The sequence below is a fragment of the Chlorocebus sabaeus genome, chromosome 26 (genome assembly GCF_047675955.1).
Source record: "Chlorocebus sabaeus isolate Y175 chromosome 26, mChlSab1.0.hap1, whole genome shotgun sequence".
NCBI classification, from domain to species: domain Eukaryota; kingdom Metazoa; phylum Chordata; class Mammalia; order Primates; family Cercopithecidae; genus Chlorocebus; species Chlorocebus sabaeus.
The window spans coordinates 25,593,375-25,619,115 of record NC_132929.1 but is presented as its reverse complement, the minus strand read 5'-3'; the positions used below and the strand labels follow the sequence as shown (position 1 = coordinate 25,619,115).

At 37.1% G+C, this 25,741-nt stretch overlaps 1 protein-coding gene across 3 annotated transcripts in view; it reads left to right on the top strand.

Annotated features, from left to right (window-relative positions):
* ATP8B4 (ATPase phospholipid transporting 8B4 (putative)) overlaps positions 1 to 25,741 on the top strand; it is a 257,660-nt gene that overhangs the window by 166,485 nt on the left and 65,434 nt on the right. For all 3 annotated transcript variants that reach the window (XM_038009971.2, XM_073012166.1, XM_073012167.1), the window contains 2 exons: positions 17,160 to 17,325; positions 20,016 to 20,204. In XM_038009971.2, coding sequence (XP_037865899.2) covers positions 17,160 to 17,325; positions 20,016 to 20,204 — 355 coding nt within the window. The remainder of the gene's footprint in view (positions 1 to 17,159; positions 17,326 to 20,015; positions 20,205 to 25,741) is intronic.

The following is a 25,741-nucleotide window of genomic DNA, read 5'->3' as shown; positions in this document are numbered from 1 at the left end:
GTACCTTTAAGCTATTGTGGTTATAGTTATTTTAAATAGTTTTGTCTGTCACCTTTTATATTTGAATGAAAAGTCATTTAACTACCACCATTACAGTAATACAGTATTCCGTATTCATCCATATATTTACCTTTACCAATGACTTTCATATTTTTCATGTTATCATGTTGCTGTTTTGCATCCTTTCATTTCAATTTGAAAGACTTCCTTTGGCATTTCTTGTAAGGCAGGTCTAGTGGTTATTAACTCCCTAAGCTTTTGTCTGAGAAAGTCTTTCTCTCTCTTTCATTTTTGAAGGAGAGTTTAGCTGGGTCTGTTATTCTTTGTTGGCAGATTTTTTTTTCAGCCTTTTGAAAATATTGCCCCATTCCCTCCTGGACTGCAAGGTTTCTGCTGGAAAATCTACTGATAATCTTGTGGAGGTTCCCTTGTACATGATGAGTTGCGTTTCTCTTCCTGCTTTTAAAATTCTCTTTGACTTTTGACAATTTGATTATATTTTAGTGTGGATTTTTTTTTTGCTTCATTTTAATTTGGTGATCTTTGGGCTTGTTGAATATGGATCTCCATTTCCTTCTCCAGATTTGGGAAGCTATCAGGCATTATTTATTTAAATAGGCTTTCTGGTCCTTTCCATCTCTCTTGTCCTCAAACTCTCATAATGCATAAGCTATTTTGTTTAATGGTGGCTTATGAGTCCATTAAGATTTTTTCACCTTTTTCATTCTTTTTCTCTTTTTTTCCCTTAACTGGTTAATTACAAATGACTTGTCTTTGGTGAATTTTTTTTCCTCTTTGATCAAGTCTGCTGTTAAACCCTTGTAGTGAAGTTTTCAATTCATTTATTATATTCTTCAGCTCCAAAATTTGTTTTTAAAAAATTTAAAAAATCTTTTTATTGATATCTGTAAAGATAAAAAATTTTTTGTTAATTTGCTTATGCATCATTTTCTTGAGCTTGTAGAGCATCTTTACAACAGCTGTTTTAAATTCTTTGCCAGGTGATTCATATACCTCTGTTTCTTTAGACTAATTTCTGGAATTTTATTTTGTTCATTTCTTTTTTTTTTTTTTAGAGACAGAGTCTCGCTTTGTCCCCCAGGCTGGAGTGCAGTGGCGCGATCTCGGCTTATTGCAAGCTCTGCCTTCTGGGTTCACGCTGTCGTCCTGCCTCAGCCTCCTGGTTAGTGCCCGCCACCTCGCCTGGCTAATTTTTTGTGTTATTTAGTAGAGACAGGGTTTCGCCGTGTTAGCCAGGATGGTCTCGATCTCCTGACCTCGTGATCCACCCACCTTGGCCTCCCAAAGTGCTGGGATTACAGGCATGAGCCACCGCGCCTGGTCTTATTTTGTTCATTTCTTTGGGCTATGTTTCCCTGTTTTCTTTATGTGTCTTGTGAGTTTGTGTTGAGATATATGTACTGAAAGAACAGACCTCTTCTTTTCCTGTGGACTAGCTTTGGACAGTAGAAGACCTGCATCAGTCAATCAGATGGGAGAGTCTCTGTAGCCTTTTTTGGGGGGATGGGAGAGATTCATCTTTTCTGGGTCTGGCCTGCATATGTAATTTCTCGGTTAGAAAGTCTTGCCTTTTTCTTTTTCAGGAATTTATAATCTCTTTCTTTCCCTGGCTGTAGCATTGCAAGTTCTCTGGTTCTACAGCAGCAAGCTCCATTATTTGCTTTTTCTCAGCAGCCATCACCATCCTAAGTATCTTGGCTCCCTATTAGCACCTTGAGTCAGGTGAGAAAGATACCAGTTTCTTGGGCAGCTCTCCACAAAGCTGGAACATTAGGCAAATATTCTACTCCTCTTCTTCACTCCTGAGGGAAAAGTCTCAAGTTTTGCATCTTCTCCTTACTGTGCCAAACCATGTTAACTGCAAGAAGCCACCCTTTTGCTCCCTGATCTTCATTGTTCTCACTATCTCTCAGATATCCAGTCTCTGCTAGCTCTATCAGCACTTCGGATGGATGACACAGAAACCAATTCCTCTGGTAGCTCTTCAAAAAGTTAACATTGGATTCATATTCCACCCTCTTTTTCTTCCAAGGGAATTGTTGCAAACCAGGATATTCTCTTCCAGGTGCTGAGCTGTGCTGGCTTTAAAGTAAAATAGATCTCCTTATCTATTTCAATGTCGCTGTTTTTGGATTTGCACCCACCTGGGATATTGCAACCTCTTAAATGGATTATATAATTCTTATAAAGGTGTTTTATTTCACATATCGTTATTATTGGCGTTTTTGTGGGGAAACAAGGGTGGGGACTTCCTATTCTACCATCTTGCTAATGTCACTTGAGTGGATCTTTTTGCCTTTCTGTTCAAACATTTCTTTATCCTTGATAAATAAAAGCAATAACTTTATTAGCATATATATGAATATTGACCATTTTGTTTTTGTCTTCGAGATGGAGTTCCACTTTGTTGCCCCAGACTGGAGTACAGTGGCCCCATCTTTGTTCACTGCAACCTCCGCCTCTTGGGTTCAAGTGATTCTCCTGCCTCAGCTTCCCACGTAGCTGGGATTACACATGTGCACCACCACACCTGGCTAATTTTTGCATTTTTAGTAGAGATAGGGTTTTGCCATGTTGGCCAGGCTAGTCTTGAACTCCTTACTTCAAGTGATTTGCCTGCCTCTGCCTCCCAAAATGCTGGGATTACAGGCGTAAGCCACCGTGGTCATCCTCAATATTGACCATTTTGAATCAATTTTCCCATTATGTGCTCTTCCAATGTGTAGATTTGATTCTTCTTTTTTCACAAAAGTTTTTTTGAACAGTATTTTAAAATATTTGCTCTGTTTCATTTTTTTCTAGAACTCTATGTTCAAATATCATATTCCCCTTGTTTATAGCTATTGTTTAGAAGGGGGCAAATGGCAATTTAATTTATAAATATTCTCTCTAATCCTTAAGATTTTTTGATTTTTTAAAATGACTTTTCTTACTTCTATTCCTCTTTAAATCACTAGGATATGGGGAGATATGGGACTACTGTGTTTTCTGCAGTTTCTTTTTACCCCAGTGCTCTCTCCAATTTCACTTTGGTTTTTGCAGTAGCTCTATTTTTTTCTTCTTTTTTGAACACTGCCATATTGCTTTATTCTCTGCTGATTTTCTAAATACCTCCTCCCCGAGTTTCTGTCTTGTGTTATTGCTTTATAGGATTGTTGGCTTCATCCAATTTTCCTTTTTTAAATTAATGAGAAAATGTTTGGTCACAGTTTTCTTCTGCGTTATTACTAGTGAACGTACTTCATCTTTTATTATTTTTTTCTGTACATTATTTTTTTTCTTATGGTGTCATTGTATGATTCCTATAGAGGTTTCTTTTTATTTTATTTTTAACATATTTTTATTTCAATAGCATTTGGGGTACGAGTGGTTTTTGTTACATGGATGAATTGCAGTGGTGGAGTCTGAGATTATAGTGCACTCATCACCTGATTAGTGTGCATTTTATCTAATATGTAGATTTTTATCCCTTTCCCTCCTCCCGCCTCCCTCACTTCTGAATCTGCAATGTCTGTTATATCACTCTATATGCCTTTGTATACCCATAGCTTAGCTTCCACTTATAAGTGAGGACATATGGTATTTAGTTTTCCATTTATTAGTTATTTTATTTGGAATAATGGGCTCCAACCTCATCCAAGTTGCTGCAAAAAACATTTTATTTGTTTTTTATGGCTGAATAGTATTCTATGGTGTATATATACCACATTTTCTTTATTTCCTCATCAGTTGATGGGCATTTTAGCTTGGTTTTGTACCTTTGCATTTGTGCATTGTGCTTTGATAAAAATATGTGTACAAGTGTCTTTTTATATGATGACTTATTTTCCTTTGGGTAGATAGCTAGTAGTGGGATTGCTGGATTCAATGGTAGAACTACTTTCAGTTCTTGGAGAAATATCCATATTGTTTTCCATAAAGGAATTGTGTGTTCCTACCAGCAATGTACAAGCTGTGTATAGCAGTGTACAAGTGGTACTAATTTGTATTCCTACCAGCAGTGTACAAACCTTCCCTTTTCAATAAAGTTTTTTTTTTTTTAAAGTTATTAATTATTGTCAGAACTGAATTTTTCTTTGATCAGTTAATTACAGAAGGTTCATTTTGGAAGAAGTGTAAGGGTGATTTCTTTGTTCTGATTCAGGATTTCGTATTAAATGTGATTAGCTGTTACCTTACACCAGCCTATGGCAATAGGTCAAACTTTTTCTCTCAGTTAACCAGAGTCAGCATGTTTCCTGGAATTTTTTATTGTCTCTGGAATTCCTTGTTTAGTTTTGCCTTTTTTGTCTCTGGGATCAAACCAAGTCCAGGAACTTCCTTTTGAAAATTGACTCACACCCTTTACTATTATAGTAAATAAAGGTTATGTTCCTTCCCTCTAAGAATTGTGTGTTAGTGGGCTTTTTTTCCTGTGGGATTTTAACCACTGTGAGTGCTCTCTTTGTATTATCTTGGCTCTTCTCCCCTTTTTACTCCTCCCCTATAACTATCTACTCCCTATCCCCCACCATAATTCTTTCTTTTCCCAGTTTGGTTGCAATTACACCTAATTCAAAAAGGTGTGGCTTGGTTTCTCTTAATTTCCCTAAAAATAGAGTTTTATTTCTCTTTCTCTTTCTCTATCTCGTTCTCTCTATGTTTCTCTCTATGTCTCTCTCTCGAGGGTGAATTCTAGCAAGACAAGGAGGGACTCTGTTTTTATGTTGTGATGAGCAAGTCAAAAATCTAAATGTATTGACCAATTGGTGATCTTCCTGAAAATTCCTCCTTTTGTGATTTCAGATACTTTTAGAGTGCAATAGGCAAATCATCCAGAAGTGAGGAAAGAAGCCTTAGTAATTGTCTAGAAGAGTTTGGCCTCTTGTAGACAAAGTCATTGAGGACCTAGCCCCTTATTCTCTTTCCAGATTAATTTTTGGCCACATGAACCAGATACTTCAGCCATACGGTACTCCTTAGAGTCTTTCCAAATGAACCACACTCATTTTTGCTTTTCTATTTTGTTTGATTAATTTTTTAAAAAATAATTTTAACTTCAATTTAGATTCAAGGGATACTTGTGCAGGTTTGTTACATGGGTATATTGCATAATGTGGAGGTTTGAGGTGTGATTGATTCCATCACCCAGGGAGTGAACATAGTACTCAACAGGTAGTTTTTCAACCCTTACCCCACTCTCTACCTCCCTGCTGTAGCAGTCCCCGGTGTCTATTGTTGCAGCTTTATGACTGTGAGTACCCAATGTTTAGCTCCCACTTATTAGTGAGAACATACAGTGTTTGATTTTGTGCTCTTACATTAATTTGCTTGAGATAATGACCTCCAGTCACATCCATGTGGCTGCAAAGGGTGTGTTTTCATTCTTTTTTATGGCTGTCTAGTATTCCATGGTGTATATGTACCACATTTGCTTTATCTGGTCATTGTTGATGGCAACTGGGTTGATTCCATGTCTTTGCTATTGTGAATAACACCATGAAGTACATACAAGTGCATGTGTATTTTTGGCAGAACAGTTTATTTTCTTTTGGGTATATGCCCAGTAATGGGCTGTTGGGTTAAATGGTAGTTCTGTTTTAGATTATTTGAGAAATCTCCAGACTGCTTTCCACAGTGGCTGAACTAATTTACACTCCCACCAACAGTGTATAAGCATTCCCTTTACTCCACATCCTCACCAGCATCTGTTGTTTTTGACTTTCTAATAATGGCCATTCTGACTGGTGTAAGATGGTGTCTCAGTGTGGTTTTTGATTTGAATTTTTCTGATATTGGCCTGTAGTTTTCTTTTATCATTGTGTCTTTGGCATATTTTCTGTTGGGGGATGCTGGCTTTGTAGAATGAGTTAGAGAAGAGTCCATCCTGCTCAATATTTGGGAATAGTTTCAGGAGAATTGGTACTAGCTTTTCTTTATACATCTGGTAGAATTTGGCTGTGAATCCATCTGGTCTGGGGCTTTTTTTGACTTGTGGGTTTTTAAATTACTGATTCAATTTCAGAACTCAATATTGGTCTGTTCAGGGTTTCAATTTCTTCTTGATTCAATCTTGGGAGATTGTGTGTTTCCAGGAATTTATCCACTTACTCTAGGTTTTCTAGTTTGTGTGCATAGAGGTATTCATAATAGCCTCTGAGGATCTTTTGTATTTCTGTGAGATTTGGTTATAATGTCACATTTGTGTTTTTTATTGTGTTTTTTGGATCTTTTCTCCTTTTTTTTTCTTTGTTAATCTTGCTAGTGGTCTATCAATCTTGTTTATTCTTTCAAAAAAACCAACTTTTGGTTTTACTGATTGTATAGAGTTTTGGGTCTCAATTGTATTCAGTTCTGCTGTGACATTTGTTAACTTTGGGGTCAGTTTGTTCTGCTAGCTTTGGGGTTAATTTTTTCTTTTTCTTTTTCTTTTTTTTTTGTAGGTATGTGTTAGGTCATTAATTGAGATCTTTCTAACATTTTAAGGAAATTGTTTAGCATTATAAATTTTCCCCTTACTACTGCTTTTGCCTTATCTCAGAGATTTTGATATGTTGTATCTCTGTTTCCATTTATTTCAAATAATTTTTTGACTTCTGCCATAATTTCATTGTTTATCCAAAAGTCTTTCAGGAGTGTTTAATTTACATGTAATTGTGTGGTTTTCTGAGATCTTCTTGGTATTTATTTCTGTTTTTGTTCTACTTTGGTCTGAGAATATGGTTCATATAATTTTGATTTTTTTGAATGTATTGAGATTTGCTTTATGGCTGAGTATGTGGTTGATCATAGAGCATGTACCATGTGCAGAAGAGAAGTATATATATACTGTGGTTGATGGGTAGAGTATATTGTAGATGTCTATTAGGTCCAATTGGTCAAGTATTGAATTCAAGTCCATAATTTCTTTGCTAGTTTTCTGCCTTGATGATCTGTCTAATGCTGTTAGTGGGGTGTCGGAGTCTCCCTCTATTATTGTGTGACTAAGTCTTTTTGCAGGTCTAGAAGTACTTGTTTTATTAATATGGGTGCTCCAATATTTACTGCATATATAATTTGGATAGGTAAGTCTTCTGGTTGAGTTACATCCTTTATCATTAGGTAATGTCCTTCTTTGTTTGTTTTTTTCCTGTTATTGGTTTATAGTTTGTTTTATCTGATAGAAGAATAGTGATCCTTGGTCTTTTCTATTTTCCATTTGTGTGACAGAACTTTCTCCAACTTTTTACTTTGAGCCTATGGGTGTTGTTACATGTGAGATGGGTCTCTTGTTTTATCCAGTTTGCCTCTGTGTGCCTTTTAAGTGGGGCATGTAGACCATTTGCATTCAAGGTTAATATTGATATGGGCAGTTTTGACCCTATCATGAAACCGTTAGCTGGTTGCTTTATAGTTTCTATTGTATGGTAGTTCTATATGGCCTGTAAACTATGTACTTAATTGCCACACTCACTTTCTCACGTAGGCCTTTGCAAATTATACCCTTGGCTTGAAGCAATCTTTGCCTACCTTTCTATCTGGTTAACTCCTGCTCATCTCTTCAGTTTCGGCTTAGATATTACTTGTTTGGGAATATTTCCTGACACCTCTCTTCCTTCCCCCTCGTCCAATGTGCTTGCCTTATCATGGTACTTACCATATATGGCCTGTTTTTCAGTGTCTTCCCAAAATAGACTGGATTTCATTGAGGGCAGGAATAGCATTTGGTTTACCATTCTATCCCCAGCACTCAAAACATTGCCTGGCCCATAGTAGGTGCATAATAAATATTTGATGAATAAATCTTCACTGCCTATTTCAAAGTACACTCTATTGTGTATTAATCAATGAATGACTGATATGTACTGAAATTCTGGACAATATGTGTGTTCAGTACTGGAATTACTATTAAAATATTCTTTTTAGTATTTTTGTCTTTTCATAAGAGTTAAAGTACTCATATTTTGTGTTTCAAATATCTTAATAGTTGACTGAAAAATGTCAAACCATAGATGGTCTAAGCTCCATGAGGCTAGAGATTTTTGTTTGTTTTGTTCACTTTGAATCCCTATCACCTAGAAAAGTGCTTGGTACATACTGGGCACTCAATACATGTTTTCTGAATGCACAAATGAAAACATGGACTAAAAGTGCTTCCTTAAATATTGTGAACTATATCTGTCTCTTGTCTTACCTAGTCCTGGCCCTGTGGGGCTTAATTGAATATGTGAAGGTCTATTGAATTCCTCTCCACAAAAAGAGGACTTCAGTGTAAACATAGCACATATTTTCTGGGTAGAATTGGGGCAGCTAATGAGGGTTTTTGTGCCCTAGTGAAAAGTCTACTACAGCCTTGATCTTAGGGGCTTGAAATCACAAAGACCATTTTCCCTCTCACTCACCCTAAAGTGAAATGTGATAGCCTCTAAGTCCTGCCTTTGTGGAGTTTGATCAGTCTCGGTGTTAAAGATGCCTGGGCAATAACAAGTCACTTGTACATTAGGAAAATTTCTGTGATAAAATGTGAGAGATAAAAACCAAAGCACAGTAAACAATATGACCTAAGATAATTAAGAAAATAGAACAGAACCTACCAACAATTATAAACTATAAATTGGAAAACTCGAACATCAGCACAGAGATTTGGGAAGTTATAACATCCATGAAACAAGAACAAGATGCTCTGGAGAGAACACAGTCAGGAAAAAAGAAAAGGGTTCCTGGAAATAATAATAAAAATATCTGACAAACCAAAACATTCAATAGAACAGCTAGAAGATTAAGTCAAGAGACTCTCACAGAAAGTAGAATGAAAAGAAAGACTCAGAACATCAGAGACTAAAGATAAAATAAAGGGCCAACTGGCAGATCCAAAATTGAACTAAGACTATTTTCTAGATGAAAGAACAGAAAAAAAAAAAAAAAAGAAGAGGAGAAAATTATAAAGAAATATCAGGAGAGAACTTCCCCAAATCTTCCAATTGAAAGAGTCTCCTGAATACTCAGAAACAATGAATGAAATAAGATCAACACCTCTAAAATTATAAAACAGAGAGGATAAAGAGAGGAAGTTAAAGTTTTTAGAGGAGAGAAGTGAGCCACTTACCAAAAAATGAAAGACTAACATCAGATTTACCATTAGCAACACAGGATGCCAGAGGACACTGGAGTGATCCCTTCAAATAACTCTCAACCTAAAATTCTATATTGTGTCAAACCATGAGATAAGTGTGAAGGCAAGATAAAGACATTTTCAAGCAGAAAGCCTCATAACTTTTACCTCCCATGATCTTTTCCTTATTAAATATGTTTAAGATATGCTACAACAAAGCAAGAGAATCAATTAAGAAAGGGGGTGGCATGGGGTGAGGAAACAGTGACTCCAGTCCAAGAGAGTAATTAAAGGAAGTTCCAGGATGCAGCTGAGCAGCAGACCTGGCAAACAGCCTTGAGTAGGTGAGACCACGAAGCCCCATATAACAAAGTGCACATTTTCCTCTGCAGACTTATGTACATACCATTTATTCATTTTCAACTTTTAGAATCAATCTTTAGACAAATAAAAAGGATTTAAGTTTGGCTACAGAAAAGAACCCAAATGTTTTAAACCTCTATAGTGAAATAGAAAAAAAAAAATTCAAAGGATAGGTTGGAGGGCGAAGTGAAGAGGAGGTGAGGGATGGGTAATAACCTCATCGTACCAATTAGGGAGTGTTTATAATTGATGAACTGAAACAAAACAAAACAGCCTTCTGTATGTTACTTAGAGTTGCAGAAATAATAATTAAGGAAATTAAACTGGATATGCCTATATTTTTAGAAGGGGAAAAAGAAAGTGGAGAAGTGAAGTTAATGACTTAAATCTTCATCTGATTTGGAAAAGGTCTAATATTTATAAATCCAGAAATGGTAATATATATACATAATTTACAGTTTTTGAGGTAACCATTTGATGTACCTTCTGAAATTTGAGAGTAATTTTCTCTGGGGAGTGAGACTGCGGCTGTGGTGGTGGAAGTGGGGGCATGAAGAGTCTCTTGCTTTACTAGATAAGCCTTAATGTAGTATTTGATTTTGTAACTCTCTGCATGTATTGCTTTGATTGGAAACATTAAAGGTACTTTTCACATAGTCCCATATTTCTTGGAGGCTTTTTGTTTCTTTTTGTTCTTTTTTCTCTAAACTTCTCTTCTCATTTCATTTCGTTCATTTGATCTTCAATCACTGATACCCTTTTTTCCACTTGATCAGATCAGCTACTGAAGCTTGTGCATGCGTCACGTAGTTCTCATGCCATGGTTTTCAGCTCCATCATGTCATTTAAGGACTTCTCTACGTTGTTTATTCTAGTTAGCCATTCATCTAATCTTTTTTCAAGGTTTTTAGCTTCTTTGCGATGGGTTCAAACATCCTCCTTTAGCTCGGAGAAGTTTATTATTACCGATCATCTGATGCCTTCTTCTCTCAACTTGTCAAAGTCATTCTCCGTCCAGCTTTGTTCTGTTGCTGGCGAGAAGCTGCATTCCTTTGGAGCAGAAGAGGTGCTCTGATTTTTAGAATTTTCAGCTTTTCTGCTCTGGTTTCTCCCCATCTTTGTGGTTTTCTCTACCTTTGGTCTTTGATGATTATGACATACAGATGGGGTTTTGGTGTGGATATCCTTTCTGTTTGTTAGTTTTTCTTCTAACAGGACCCTTAGCTGCAGGTCTGTTGGAGTTTGCTGGAGGTCTACTCCTGACCCTGTTTGCCTGGGTATCACCAGCGGAGGCTGCAGAGCAGCAAATATTACAGAATGGAAGATATTGCTGCCTGATCCTTCCTCTGGAAGCTTCGTCTCAGAGGGGCACCCAGCTGTGTGAGGTGTCAGTTGGCCCCTACTAGGAGGTGTCTCCCAGTTAGGCTACTCGGGGGTCAGGGACCCACTTGAGGAAAAGACCAAATCTACATCTGATTGGTGTACCTGAAAGTGACAGGGAGAATGGAATCAAGTAGGAAAACACTCTTAGGATATCATCCAGGAGAACTTCCCCAAACCAGCAAGGCAGGCCAACGTTCAAATTCAGGAAATACAGAGAACACCACAAAGATACTCCTTGAGAAGAGCAACTCCAAGACACATAATTGTCGGATTCACTAAAGTCGAAATGAAGGAAAAAATGTTAAGGGCAGCCAGAGAGAAAGGTTGGGTTGCCCACAAAGGGAAGCCCATCAGACTAACAGCAGATCTCTCAGCAGAAACTCTGCAAGCCAGAAGAGAGTGGGGGCCAATATTCAACATTCTTAAAGAAAAGAATTTTCAACCCATAATTTCACATCCAGCCAAATTAAGCTTCATAAGTGAAGGAGAAATATAATCCTTTACAGACAAACAAATGCTGAGAGATTTGGCCCCACCAGGACTACCTCGCAAGAGTTCCTGAAGGAAGCACTAAACATTGAAAGGAACAAATGATACCTGCCACTGAAAAAACATGCCAAATTGAAAGACCATCAGTGCTAGGAAGAAACTGTATCAACTAATGAGCAAAATAACCAGCTAACCTCATAATGACAGGACCAAATTCACACATAACAATATTAACCTTAAATGTAAATGGGCTAAATGCTCCAATTAAAAGACACAGACTGGCAAATTGGATAAAGAGTCAAGACCTATCAGTATGCTGTGTTCAGGAGACCCATCTGACGTGCAGAGACACACATAGGCTCAAAATTAACGGATGGAGGAAGATCTACCAAGAAAATGGAAAACAACAAAAAGCAGGGGTTGCAATCCTAGTCTCTGATAAAACAGACTTTAAACCAACAAAGATCAAAAGAGACAAGGAAGGCCATTACATAATGGTGAAGGGATCAATTCAACAAGAAGAGCTAACTATCCTAAATATATATGCAGCCAATACAGGAGCACCCAGATTCATAAAGCAAGTCCTTAGAGACCTACAAAGAGACTTAGACTCCCACACAATAATAATGGGAGACTTTAACACCCCACTGTCAACATTAGATTCTGTCAATCAATGAGACAGAAAGTTAACAAGGATATCCAGGAATTGAACTCAGCTCTGCACCAAGTGGACCTAATAGACATCTACAGAACTTTCCACCCCAAATCAACAGAAAATACATTCTTCTCAGCACCACATCAGACTTATTCCAAAATTGACCACATAGTTGGAGGTAAAGCACTCCTCAGCAAATGTAAAAGAATAGAAAATATAACAAACTGTCTCTCAGACCACAGTGCAATCAAACTAGAACTCAGGATTAAGAAACTCACTCAAAACTGCTCAGCCACATGGAAACTGAACAACCTGCTCCTGAATGTCTACTGGGTACATAACAAAATGAAGGCAGAATAAAGATGTTCTTTGAAACCAATGAGAAGAAAGACATAACATACCAGAATCTCTGGGACAGAGTTAAAGCAGTGTGTAGAGGGAAATTTATAGCACTAAATGCCCACAAGAGAAAGCAGGAAAGATCTAAAATTGACACACTAATATCACAATTAAAAGAACTAGAGAAGCAAGAGCAAACACATTCAAAAGCCAGCAGAAGGCGGGAAATAACTAAGATGAGAGCAGAACTGAGGAGATAGAGACATCAAAAATCCTTCAAAAATCAATGAATCCAGGAGCTGGTTTTTTGAAAAGATCAACAAAATTGATAGACTGCTAGCAAGACAAAGAAGAAAAGAGAGAAGAATCAAATAGATGCAATAAAAAATGATAAAGGGGATATCACCACCGATCCCACAGAAATACAAACCACCATCAGAGAATACTATAAACACCTATATGCAAATAAACAAGAAAATCTAGAAGAAATGGATAAATTCCTGGACACATACACCCTCCCAAGACTAAACCAGGAAGAAGTTGAATCCCTGAATAGACCAATAACAGGTTCTTAAATTGAGGCAATAATTAATAGCCTACCAACCAAAAAAAGTCTAGGACCAGATGGATTCTCAGCCAAATTCTACCAGAGGTACAAAGAGGAGCTGGTATCATTCCTTCTGAAACTACTCCAATCAATAGAAAAAGAGGGAATCCTCCCTAATTCATTTTATGAGGCCAATATCATCCTAATACCAAAGCCTGGCAGAGAGACAACCAAAAAAGAGAATTTTAGATCAATATACCTGAAGAACATCGATACAAAAATCCTCAAATAAAATACTGGCAAACCAAATCCAGCAGCACATCAAAAAGCTTATCCACCACGATCAAGTTGGTTTCATCCCTGGGATGCAAGACTTGTTCAACATATGCAAATCAATAAACGTGATCCATCATGTAAACAGAACCAAAGACAAAAACCACATGATTATCTCAATAGATGCAGAAAAGGCCTTCGACAGAATTCAACAGCCCTTCATGCTAAAAACTCTCAGTAAACTAGGTATTGAGGAGACGTATCTCAAAATAATAAGAGCTATTTATGACAGACCCACAGGCAATATCATACTGAATGGGCAAAAACTGGAAGCATTCCCTTTGAAAACTGGCACAAGACAGGGATACCCTCTCTCATCACTCCTATTAAACATAGTGTTAGAAGTTCTGGCAAAGGCAATCAGGCAAGAGAAAGAAATAATTAGGAAAAGAGGAAGTCAAATTGTCTCTGTTTGCAGGTGACATGTTTGTATATTTAGAAAACCCCATCGTCTCAGCCCAAAATCTCCTTATGCTGATAAGCAACTTCAGCAAAGTCTCAGGGTGCAAAATCAATGTGCAAAAATCACAAGCATTCCTATACAAGAATAATAGTCAAACAGAGAGCAAAATCATGAGTGAACTCCCATTCACAATTGCTTCAAAGAGAATAAAATACCTAGGAATCCAACTTACAAGGGATATGAAGGACCTCCTCAAGGAGGACTACAAACCACTGCTCAACAAAATAAAAGAGGGCACAAATAAATGGAAGAACATTCCATGTTCATGCATAGGAAGAATCAATATTGTGAAAATGGCCATACTGCCTAAGGTAATTTATAGATTCAGTGTCATCCCCTACTCAAGCTACCAATGACTTTCTTCACAGAATTGGAAAAAAACTACTTTAAAGTTCATATGGAACCAAAAAAGAGTCTGCACTGCCAAGACAATCCTAAGGCAAAAGAACAAAGCTGGAGGCATCATGCTACCTGACTTCAAACTATACTACAAGGCTACAGTAACCAAAACAGCATGGTACTGCTACCAAAACAGAGATATAGATCAATTGAACAGAATAGAGCCCTCAGAAAAAATACCACACATCTACAATCATCTGATCTTTGACAAACCTGACAAAAACAAGAAATGGGGAAAGGATTCCCTGTTTAATAAATTGTGCTGGGAAAACTGGCTAGCCACATGTAGAAAGCTGAAACTGGATCCCTTCCTTACACCTTATACAAAAATTAATTCAAGATGGATTAAAGACTTAAATGTTAGACCTAAAACCATAAAAACCATAGAAGAAATCCTAGGCAATACAATTCAGACCATAGACATGGGCAAGGACTTCATGACTAAAACACCAAAAGCAATGGCAACAAAAGCCAAAGTTGACAAGTGGGATCTAATTAAACTAAAAAGCTTCTGCATAGGAAAAGAAACTACCATTAGAGTGAACAGGCAACCTACAGAATGAGAGAAAATTTTTACAATCTACCCATCTGACAAAGGGCTAATATTCAGAATCTACAAAGAACCTAAACAAATGTACAAGAAATAATCAAACAACCCCATCAAAAAGTGAGCAAAGGATATGAGCAGACACTTCTCAAAAGAAGACATTTATGCAGCCAACAGACACGTGAGAAAATGCTCATCATCACTGGCCGTCAGAGAAATGCAAATCAAAAACCACAATGAGATACCATCTCACACCAGTTAGAATGGCGATCATTAAAAAGTCAGGAAATAACAAGTGCTGGAGAGGATGTGGAGAAACAGGAATACTTTTACACTGTTGGTGGGACTGTAAACTAGTTCAATCATTGTGGAAGACAGTGTGGTGATTCCTCAAGGATCTAGAACTAGAAATACCAGTTGACTCAGCCATCCTATTACTGGGAATACACCCAAAGGATTATAAATCATGCTGCTATAAAGACACATGCATACGTATGTTTATTGTGGCACTATTCACAATAGCAAAGACTAGGAACCAACCCAAATGTCCCTCAATGATAGAATGGATTAAGAAAATGTGGCACATATACACCATGGAATACTATAAAAAGGATGAGTTCATGTCCTTTGTAGGAACATAGATGAAGCTAGAAACCATCATTCTGAGCAAACTATCACAAGGACAGAAAACCAAACACTGCATGTTCTCACTCATAGGTGGGAACTGAACAATGGGAACACTTGGACACAGGGTGGGGAACATCACACACTGGGGCCTGTCATTGGGTGTGGGGAGTGGGGAAGGATAGCATTAGGAGATATACCTAATGTAAATGACAAGTCAACAGGTGCAGCACACCAACATGGCACATGTATACTTATGTAATAAACCTGCACGTTGTGCACATGTACCCTAGAACCTAAAGTATGATAATAATAATAATAAAGTAAACATTAAAAGTACTTAAATAAGGCCGGGCGCCGTGGCTCAAGCCTGTAATCCCAGCACTTTGGGAGGCAGAGAGGGGCGGATCACGAGGTCAGGAGATCGAGACCATCCTGGCTAACACGATGAAACCCCATCTCTACTTAAAAAAAAAAAATACAAAAAACTAGCCGGGCGTGGTGGTGGGCGCCTGTAGTCCCAGCTACTCGGGAGGCTGAGGCAGGAGAATGGCGTAAACCCGAGAGGCGGAGCTTGCAGTGAGCTGAGATCTGGCCACTGCACTCCAGCCTGGGCGACAGAGCGAGACTCCGTCTCAAAAAAAAAAAAAAAAAAAAAGTACTTAAATAAAAAAGAAACTAGTATAATGTAAACACTTGATACATGACAGCCATTATTGTATTAGTAAGGGGGCAGGGAAATAATCCAGAATTATATTAGGTGTTGTTATGGCAAAGTATTTGAAGCATGGATTTTTGGCTAAGTTTGAGTCCTGGCTCATGGATGTATATGGTTGGCCTTGGCAATGCTCAGGTTCTTATCTATAAAATGGGGATGACAATAGTATCCACTACACATCGTTGTTAGGAAGATTCTATGTAATATTCCATATAAAACTCTTAGCATAGTGTCAGGCCTGTTATAAAGATAATAATAAATATTTCTTATTTTATTCAGTAGTATTATTAGTTTTAGAATAAATTTGATTTCAAGGAACAAAGGACCTACATGTGGCTCCAATTTTACTGTAGGTATTAACAAGCTTTGTGACACAGAATAGATAATTTCAATTGCTCACAGCATTGTTTCTCTTTAAAAAAATAGTTACAATCCTATCTGTTCCTATAACTTTAGAATCAATTGCAAAAGTTAATGGAGCCTTTAAGAATAAAAACTTTAGCAATAATCCCGGGGGAGGAAAGGTAGACTCTGCAGCTGATAAAGCTCTTATATATAAGTATTCAGAGTGGAACTTTCTGTAGGCTTGCTCCTGAAATAGATATGGGCTCACAGTCCCTTATCCAAAACTTTGGAGCCAGATGTATGTAGAAATTCAGAATTTTCTGGTTACAGAAAGACAATATGGTGTCTGCCACTTTATTATGTAATATCTCCAGTGACATCTGAGAAAGTACCCTGTAATCAAACACATTCATGTTTTTATATTAGAAAATATTAATTCACAAGTATTAGGTAGGCTTTAAGAAGCCATCATTAAATACATACCATTCCAGGTCAGATATTGCTGCACAAATGGGTTCAAGTCAGATCAGGTTTTCCCATCAAGTAGGTTTTGAAAAAGCTTTGCATTTTCTGTACTTTTTTGTATTTTGAAGTTGTATTGAGCATTTGAGGATCTGTCCAGCCATCCCGTATACTTTTGTGATTTTCTTTCCCAGATACTTTCGGAAAGTTCACTTCTTTGGTACATGGTTCTGAAATGAGAAGATTATATTTAACAGTAATGATGAAACAGCCATTTTAGTGCCAGACATTTGAGGCTGCAAAATCATACACTAAAAGTACTTGGGGGAACTATTTTTGAATTTTAAAAAATAATTGTTGGAATGAGGTTTATGGTTATTTTTGTTGTTGTTCTTCTACAGGAAAAGGAGCCTGTGGATTTCTTAGTCAAATCTCAAGTGGATAGAGAATTTCAGTTCTTTGACCACAATCTGATGGAATCCATTAAAATGGGTGATCCCAAAGTTCATGAATTCCTTAGGGTACTTGCTCTCTGCCACACTGTAATGTCAGAAGAGAATAGTGCAGGTAAGTGAAAAATATGTCTGAATGGTGAGCCTTGTTTTTGTTTTTTAAAATTGAAACTGAAATTAAATTTGAAGGATTTACAAATTAAGCATTTCAGCAGTGAGCTTTGTTTTTTGTTTTTGTTTTTTAACACAGAAATTGATGTTAAATTTGAAGGATTTTCAAGTTAAAGATAGGACATAGTTTATATCTCATATGTTTTCAAAAAATGTGGAGAGATTTAAATGAAAAAGGAAAGAAATAAGGACAATGGAAAAGTGAGGACCCAAATATGCTAGTCAAGGGATGACATTGTTCTTACAATTGAGCACCACATTTGACCGTGAGCTTCTGGGTAGCCAGGACAAATAGCGAAATAAAACTGAGTCACACATCTCTCATTATTAGTATGCATTTATAATAGATGCAGATGACCTTCAGGCATATGCTTAGAATGAATTTTTCCAGTAACAGAGATAAATTGACCTTGATATTAGAATAGTCTTATTTAGTCTCCATTATGAGAAAGTCCTCACACTTGTGAGATGGTTGTTTGGAACTCAGGGTTCATAGGATACAACAAAACCAGCTGGGCCACTTAACATTTTGAAGCTGTGAGACAGGTAGATAATGGTATAGTGAACTGGCTTCTTGCCCTAGTTGAACCTAATCTATTCCATTTACATGTTTTCCTCAGCCCACTAATTCTTCCTACAAGGTCTTTGGTTCTTTCTCAAATCTGTTTAATTTTATATCTCAATTTTGTTTCCTAAAATCTGTTAAATATATTGCATGTCCTGTTTCTGATACTTCCAATATCTAATTTTTTTTTCAGATCTTATTCTGTGTTGTTTCTGTTGGTTCTTAGGCTTTCCTTGTTGTTGTTTTATACTTTTCACTGTGAGCTGACCATTTTACTTTGAACTTAATTAATATAAAGTTTTTGAGTCCAGTCGGTTCCTCCAGAAAGGATTTACATTTGCTTCAATGTTCTAATGTAGGAACATTTTAAACTAAAGTTTCAACTTGATTTCGTTTAGGCCACCTAGATATTGTGAATTCAGAATACAAATTTAAATGAGAGTCAGTGTTTGATCATAAATTCTCGGCAGATATTTTTTTCCCTTCCAATTATAAGGAAGGTTCTAGTTAGGCAAGTTTTATTCCAAGCCCTCTTCAAGGGGGCATGGGTATCCAGTTTACCCTTATATTGAGAGCAGTCTTTAGGGTACCCAATTTTGAGAGGCCATCTTTCATTGGACTCTCACCTTAGACAGGTACTGGGCTATGCCTTTTTAAATTAAAGCCCAGAGACATTGAAAACCAATGATCAAATTCTCCTGGTTCAGAAAAATGCTCTCAAGGCAAATGCTGGATAATGTGCTTCTTTAATCCCATAAGTATTTTTTTTTTTCAGTCTCTGAACTGAACAGTTCTTACTTTCTTGCAAGTTCATGAATGTATTTAAGAATATTAAAGTGCTTTTATAGTTGTTTGTAGCAGATGAGGTTGGTCCTGACACCCAGTTCACCATGTTACCAGAAGTAGAACATACTATGTTATTTCATGGGTAGATCAAGTAATTGCTTTAAGTTTTTTTTCTTTTGTGAGTTTCAAAAATTCATTCATGCCTGTTGTATCAAGTGAAACAATACAATACAAAAATTTATAAATGTGAAGCTAATGGTAGCTTCCCTGAACTCCAGTCTCACCTCTACAGAGGCAACCAGTGGTAACATCTGGTGTGTATCATTTTACCCTTTCCTCTGGCTCATAAATATATACATATATTCAAGAATATATCCATATATTTAGGTGATTTGTTTCTTTTTAACAAAAAGAAATCATAGTATAGCCATTAATATGCAACTTGTTTAATTAACAGTTGATCTTGGACATGATTATAAATCAGGAAATATGGGTCTATCTCTGCCTAATTAATAGTTTTTAAACATTAAACTAATTAAATTTCAAATTAATTTTTACATATAAATATATTATAATTCTATATAAGGGCTTACTTTGTATATGCTGTTTTATAAACTCTATATATGTATATATACATATAACTTATTTTATTCTTTTTATCTCCTCTCCCCTCTTATGCCCACTCCAACTATACATAATATCAGGTAACAAGTATTAGCACCCTTGATTTCTTACATTTCAAGGGATTTCTTGTATGAATTCTCATAAAATGGTCATTAGTGGCAGACTGAAGTAGAATTTGGAGTATCTCTCCATCAGTCTTTAGCTGTGTGATCACATCAAACTCATGTAACCTCTTTCAGTCATAGATTCCACTAGTACAAAATGGAAAGAATAATTTTAATAATCTCTACCTCAAAGGCTGCCGAGAGGATTATGAGTTAATATATATTAAAATGTTTCAGTTTATGAAACATTCATGGCACATCTCTAGTCACAGAAAATACAAGAAACTGAGCACAGTGAAGAGGCAGACTCGGAAATGGATGTTTTCCTATAAGATGACAAGGGCTACAGCAGTGATATGCACAGAGTCCTTTGGTGTCCCAGAAGACAGATACCTGATTGAGCTGCTGGTAAGCAGAAAAGGTCTGAGGACAGGAAATATTTTTAGACCTGGTGCTTGAGTTGGTTGTTAAATAATGAGTTGGAGTTGGCATTGGAACTCTATGAATGTTAGCTATTATTGTCAGTATTGACATATTTGTTTCTTTACCTTTTAGGAGAGCTGATTTACCAAGTTCAGTCACCTGATGAAGGGGCTCTAGTGACTGCTGCTAGAAATTTTGGGTTCATTTTTAAATCCCGGACCCCAGAGACCATAACAATAGAAGAACTGGGAACACTGGTTACTTATCAATTACTTGCCTTTTTGGATTTCAACAACACCAGAAAAAGGATGTCTGTCATAGGTATGGTTGGTAGCTGAGACTATTTTTGATCTTTTCATACTGTTTTGGTTATGCTTTTTGAGGATTATTTCACTTTTGGCTACATGCTGAGGTTTGTGATAGTTTTGAAACTTTATGTATAAACTCTTGTGTTCCTCAACCTAGCCTCAATACTGCAGTGACATATAACTAACATTTAACAAGTGCTCATTATGTGCCCAGTACTGTTCTAAATGCCCTATATGAGTTTGTACAATATATCAATAAAAATATAAAATATTTTAAAAAATAAACCACAAAAGTGCTCTCCGTGAATTAATTTATTTATTTGTCCCAGCAATCCTAATAAGGTAGGAACTTGTATTTATACCCATTAACAGATAATGAAACTAAGACACATTGTATTTATACCCATTAACAGATAATGAAACTAAGACACAGAAAGGTTGAGTAACTTGCCCAGGTTCACATAGATTGAAGTAGAATAGCTGAGATTCAGACCTAGGAAGTCTGACTGCATAGCCCACTCACTTGTCCACTACACAATACTGGCTCAGGATGAGTTTCTAAATTGCTTGGCACATGATAGTTGTTGTGAACATCATCAACAGCCTCCTCATTATCATTCATTTTCTCTGTCCACCTCCATTGCTGGAGAGGACACCTAATATTGTATTTAGCACCACAACAAATCTGTGCTTTCCTGACTCAATGCTGATTCTTAGTGCTGTGTCAATGTCTCTCTCATTCATATTTAGTGCCTTTTTCCATTTTCACAATAGATATTGTAAACCTCGGCTATTTCCTCAAGTTCTCAACACTGCTACCATCTTCTTTACTCTTGAAAGCTAAATTCATCTCCTATTTCTCTAAGAAAATAAAGGCCCTCAGGAATGCACACCATTAACTCTTCTCCCCATCCTCCCCATTCATCCCCAAGCTAGATCTTTAATAATTTACTCTCCTGCATCAGAAAACAGTTGCTCTTCTTCCTTTTCAAAGCTGAAAGTTTTTTCAGTCCCATTCCTTATCCCTCCTTGCTTGCACCTTCAGTTTTTCAATTACTGGGTCCTTCCTTCAGTCCACAACTGTGTTATCCTCCTATTTCCTTAAAGATCTTGCTCATATTCTGGTGTCCACTGACTTTGCCACCATATTTTTCTGCTTTCCATCACAGATTAATTTCTCAGGTCAGTTTTTGCTTCTTGCCTTTCTTACTCTTTTCATCCCATTAGGGTTAAGTTTCTCCTTCCACTACTCAAGAAGAAATGCTTTCTCAGAGGTTTCCATTCACCTTGTAACTTCCAAGTCCAATGGATTTTCCTTATTAATCTGTTCATCTATCTATTTTTTAAAACAGTAGTATTTGAGACTGTTGGCCCTGTTTTCTTGACACTCCTGTTTTGGTCTCTGTAAACTTTCTGGCTCCCGATTCTCTTCTTGTCCCATTGTTTTCTTTCTCAAGCTCCTTTGCTGACTACTCTCCTTCATCCCATTCTTCAGTATTGATGTCCTTTTCTCTTTTTAGTTCCTGTGTTCTTCTTGGATGATCTTGACCACATACATGGTGGTAGCTATTGCTTATATTCTGTGATCTTCTTACACAGCTTTTTAGCTTCAATCTCTTGCTAGAGTCCAAACATACATTTTCAGTCTTCTGTTATGTCTTATCACTGGATTGTACTATAGTTACCTAAAGTTTTATGTCAAATATGGAGCTCTCTTTTTCACAACTATAGTTCTTTCTATAATCTGTATTAAAATTCATGGTTACCTCTCATTGTATGCCTGTCCATGAACTTTATCATCAATTATTTTACTGAATTGTTGCAACTGCCTGTAACATGCGTGTCCCATTTAAGACAAGAGGAGACTAAACACAAAGATTTTCAAGATTGCCAAAGATTGCCATACAGCTGTAACACAACTTGTTGCACAGTTGGTAAGAGGCAGATCAAATATGTGAACCCAGGTTTTCCAAAGTCTGGTCTTTTAAGCCCTGTTATAGCTCATTCACTTTTTTCCATAGCTTTTGTGCCCCTAGGCTAATGGTTCTCAAACTTTAGCTGCTGTCAGCATCACCAGGAGGGCTTGTTACAACACAGACTGCTGGGCCCCAGCCTCTAGTTTCTGATTCAGCTGGTCTGAGGAGGGCCCACCAATTTGCATTTCTAACAAGCTTGTAGGAGATACTAATGCCACTAGTCAGGGAACCACACTTTGGGGACCACTTCTCTAGACTAATAGATCCTCAAATACTATCCATTATTTTCCCCAGAGATGTTTGAGACATTTCTCTAACCCATCTCCTTCTCTTCCACTCTCAGGCCTTAACATCTCTAGAATACTCTGTTGTCACCTGTTTCTAAGTCTCTCCTCAGAGGCATCAGAATAATATTTATTAAAATAGCCTCATAAACCCCTTTTTAATAATAAAAGCTTTTTGTCCTTTTTTCCTAATTCCCAGTGCCCTGCCTTAGTTAAGGTTCTTGCCACTGCTTGCTTGTATTATTGTAATATCTTCAAAATTATTTGCTTTAAAAATAATCCTCTATGCTGTCACCAGGGTATTAAACATAGACCTGATTTTACTACCCCCTACTTAAAAAGCATAGGTGGCTTCCCAAACCTTAAAAGAAAAGTCATTAGTATGATGTGCAAAATTATTTGCAATCTGGTATCAACCTACTTTTCTTCTATTTTCCAAAACTTTGAGCTCAACTAGACTTCACCATCCCTGGATGTGTTGTTGCTGTTATACCCTTTGGACATGCTGTTCCCCGATCTTGAATATTCCTTTCCCCCACTTCTCTTCTTGGAAATGTTCTCTACTACTCATCTGGTAATGTCCAATTCAAATGTTACCCATTTTTCAATTCTTTTTCTCTTCTCCAAATAACCACGTTCTTCTGTGTTCCCCAGAATGCCTTGTTTATAATACCAGTGTCATATTAGTTCCATGACACTCACAACTATTCCAGTCATTAAACTGTGTGCTACCTGAGGCAAGTGCTATACCTTAGTCTTCCTAAACTGCCCAAGGCCAAGTACAGAGCTTGGCACATGATAGGTTTTCTTTAAATGTTTGTGAAATACTACTCAACCCAATACTTTGTAACTTATGAATATCCTACTCATTGTATTTAATCAATTTCTTACTATGTAAAAAGTATATATACATGACAGTAGGATTTTTGGTCTATACTAGAAACTAGTCTTGAAAGATGGCTCTCAGCAGGTAAAAACCAAACAACATCTGAGAATGTTTATTTTTATTTTTTTGACAACAGGGAAGTCCAGTGCCTGTTGGTGATGACCAGTGCCGCTGATGAGCACACATGCCGTTCTAGGTGATGGCTTAATGTTGTCTCAGCAGGAGCTATCTTCTATTTGTAGCCTCAGGGGAGGTGTTATCGATGTTGGTTTGTCCCAGAATTGGTTTCTTTTTGCTCTGAGGGTGTTGACAAAAACCTAAAATTGCTACACAGGGAGATGTTTGGCTTTTCCTCAGCATTGGTCACCATTACAGGCTGTGGAGAAATCGCAGCCTAACCGCAAACATCGGATGTTTGCCTTAATGGATCCCATATGAGGAAAGGTAGTGCTCTTCCACAGAATGCATGAAGGTTTGCTGGATTTATTTTTATTCTGTTTGGTTTTTAATCGGGAGGAATTTTAAAGGAACTCTGCAAGGGCAGAAAAGTCTTGGCATGATAACAAGGCCAAAAACAATCCTAGTCTCATGATCATCACATGGCTTGGTCTGCAGGAACAACACCCTGATGCGAAGGCTGAGGCATTGCTGCTGTTACTGCTGATCCTCCCCTTTCTCCTCCTCCTTCTTCTGCTTCCTTGTTTTGTGGGTGGGAGCCATTATTCACTAAATCATCAATGTATAATTTCAATACCAGTAGTACTATCATTCTGAAGAAAGAGCCCTGATTTAAGTCAGAAGTATCTACATAAAAATTGATTTCTATAAAGGATTTTTTTCCAGAGAGACCAGAATCTGCTGTATTGGTAAAAAATATAAATGAAAATATAAATCAAAAATATAAAAATAAAAAATACAAATAGTTTTGGAAGGATCAATTCTACTAATTCTGTAAATAGAAATACAGAGATAAAATTCAGAGATAGTTATTAACACGAACAAGTGACAGATAACCATTAAAGAAGAATAAATTACAAGAAGCTTCTTGGAAGGCTCTTACAAGATCTTACAGATAAAAGTTGCTCAACTCTAAACTTTTTCGAGATTATCAAAGTACACATCACACTGTCATGTGACAGGCATTTCTCTGTGTAGATGTATGAACAGCTGTGATATGGCAAAATAGAATTATTTACCACCCTTCACAGTGCTGCTGTTGCGATTAACTGGAAGCCATTTGTGACATTTTTCTTTCCTTTACATCACAAAGGCATAGCTTCTGCTTTTGATAAATTGTGCACAATGTTGGTTCATCTTAATTAAGTAAATATTGGTTTAAGTGCCCCCTATGTTCCAGGGCCTTCAGGCTAGGGGAGAATGTGAAAAATTGAAAGGTAGTTCTATGTGGCTGCATCCAAGAGAACATGGTGAAACAGACTGGATAGCCCAGCTCTTAATAAGCTCTATATGCCTTATCAAGGAGTCCAAACTTCATAGAAGGGAGAGGGAAGCTATTGCAGCATTCTAAGCAGCAGCGTGAAGATAACTGTAGCTGGAATATACGGAAGAGTCTGGAAGGAAGCAGTCCTGGAATGGGTAAAACCAGTTAGGTTAAGGTGATTTTCTAGGCAAGAGAGAAGTGGCAGAGAGAAATCCATGGCTTCCCTTAGATGTGTGGTTGGTGGAGGGAGAATTGCGAGTGATGCCCAGATTTCTGGTTTTGGAGACTGAGTGGATGGTGAAGCTGATTACTAAGACTGGGGATATAAGAGGAGTAGCTAATTATTGGAGGAGGGTAATATGTCTAGTGTGAGTTTGGTGTGACTGGGCATATCCAAAAGATGTTCAATTGGTGGTCGGATGTGCAGGTCAGAATGGAGTGCTAGAGATGGATTGGACAGGATGTAGACATTTGAAAACAGCCTGGTGATGGAACCTGAAGCCATAGAAATGAATGCAGTTGCCCAGGGACAGTATGAAGGATGGGAAGATGAAAAAAGACCCTGAGTAAATCTCTGAAGAACACTAATGTTTAAATGGAAAGCATCAGGAGAAGGTTTTATAACCTAAAAACTGTAATCTTTGTCCAAGTTCTGGCCATATGTTATTTTGACCATTTAAAACTATGTCCTTTTTAGTTTATTTAAGAAGTACTAACTTCTGAAATGACTTAGATTTAATTAACTTTGAACAGAAATGACCAGAAGACTTGGAAGGAAAGAGATATAAAACTTGCTGCTAAAGCAAATGTTTAATGAGTAAACTTAAGCAGGATTCTACAAAATTGGATTTACACAAAATCAAATTTAAAGGGACAAATACTAGGTTAAGAGAAAGTATCAGGGATGGAAAGCATTTATTGAATCAGAAAATTGTACAGCTGTAAAGGACCTTTGAAGTTAGA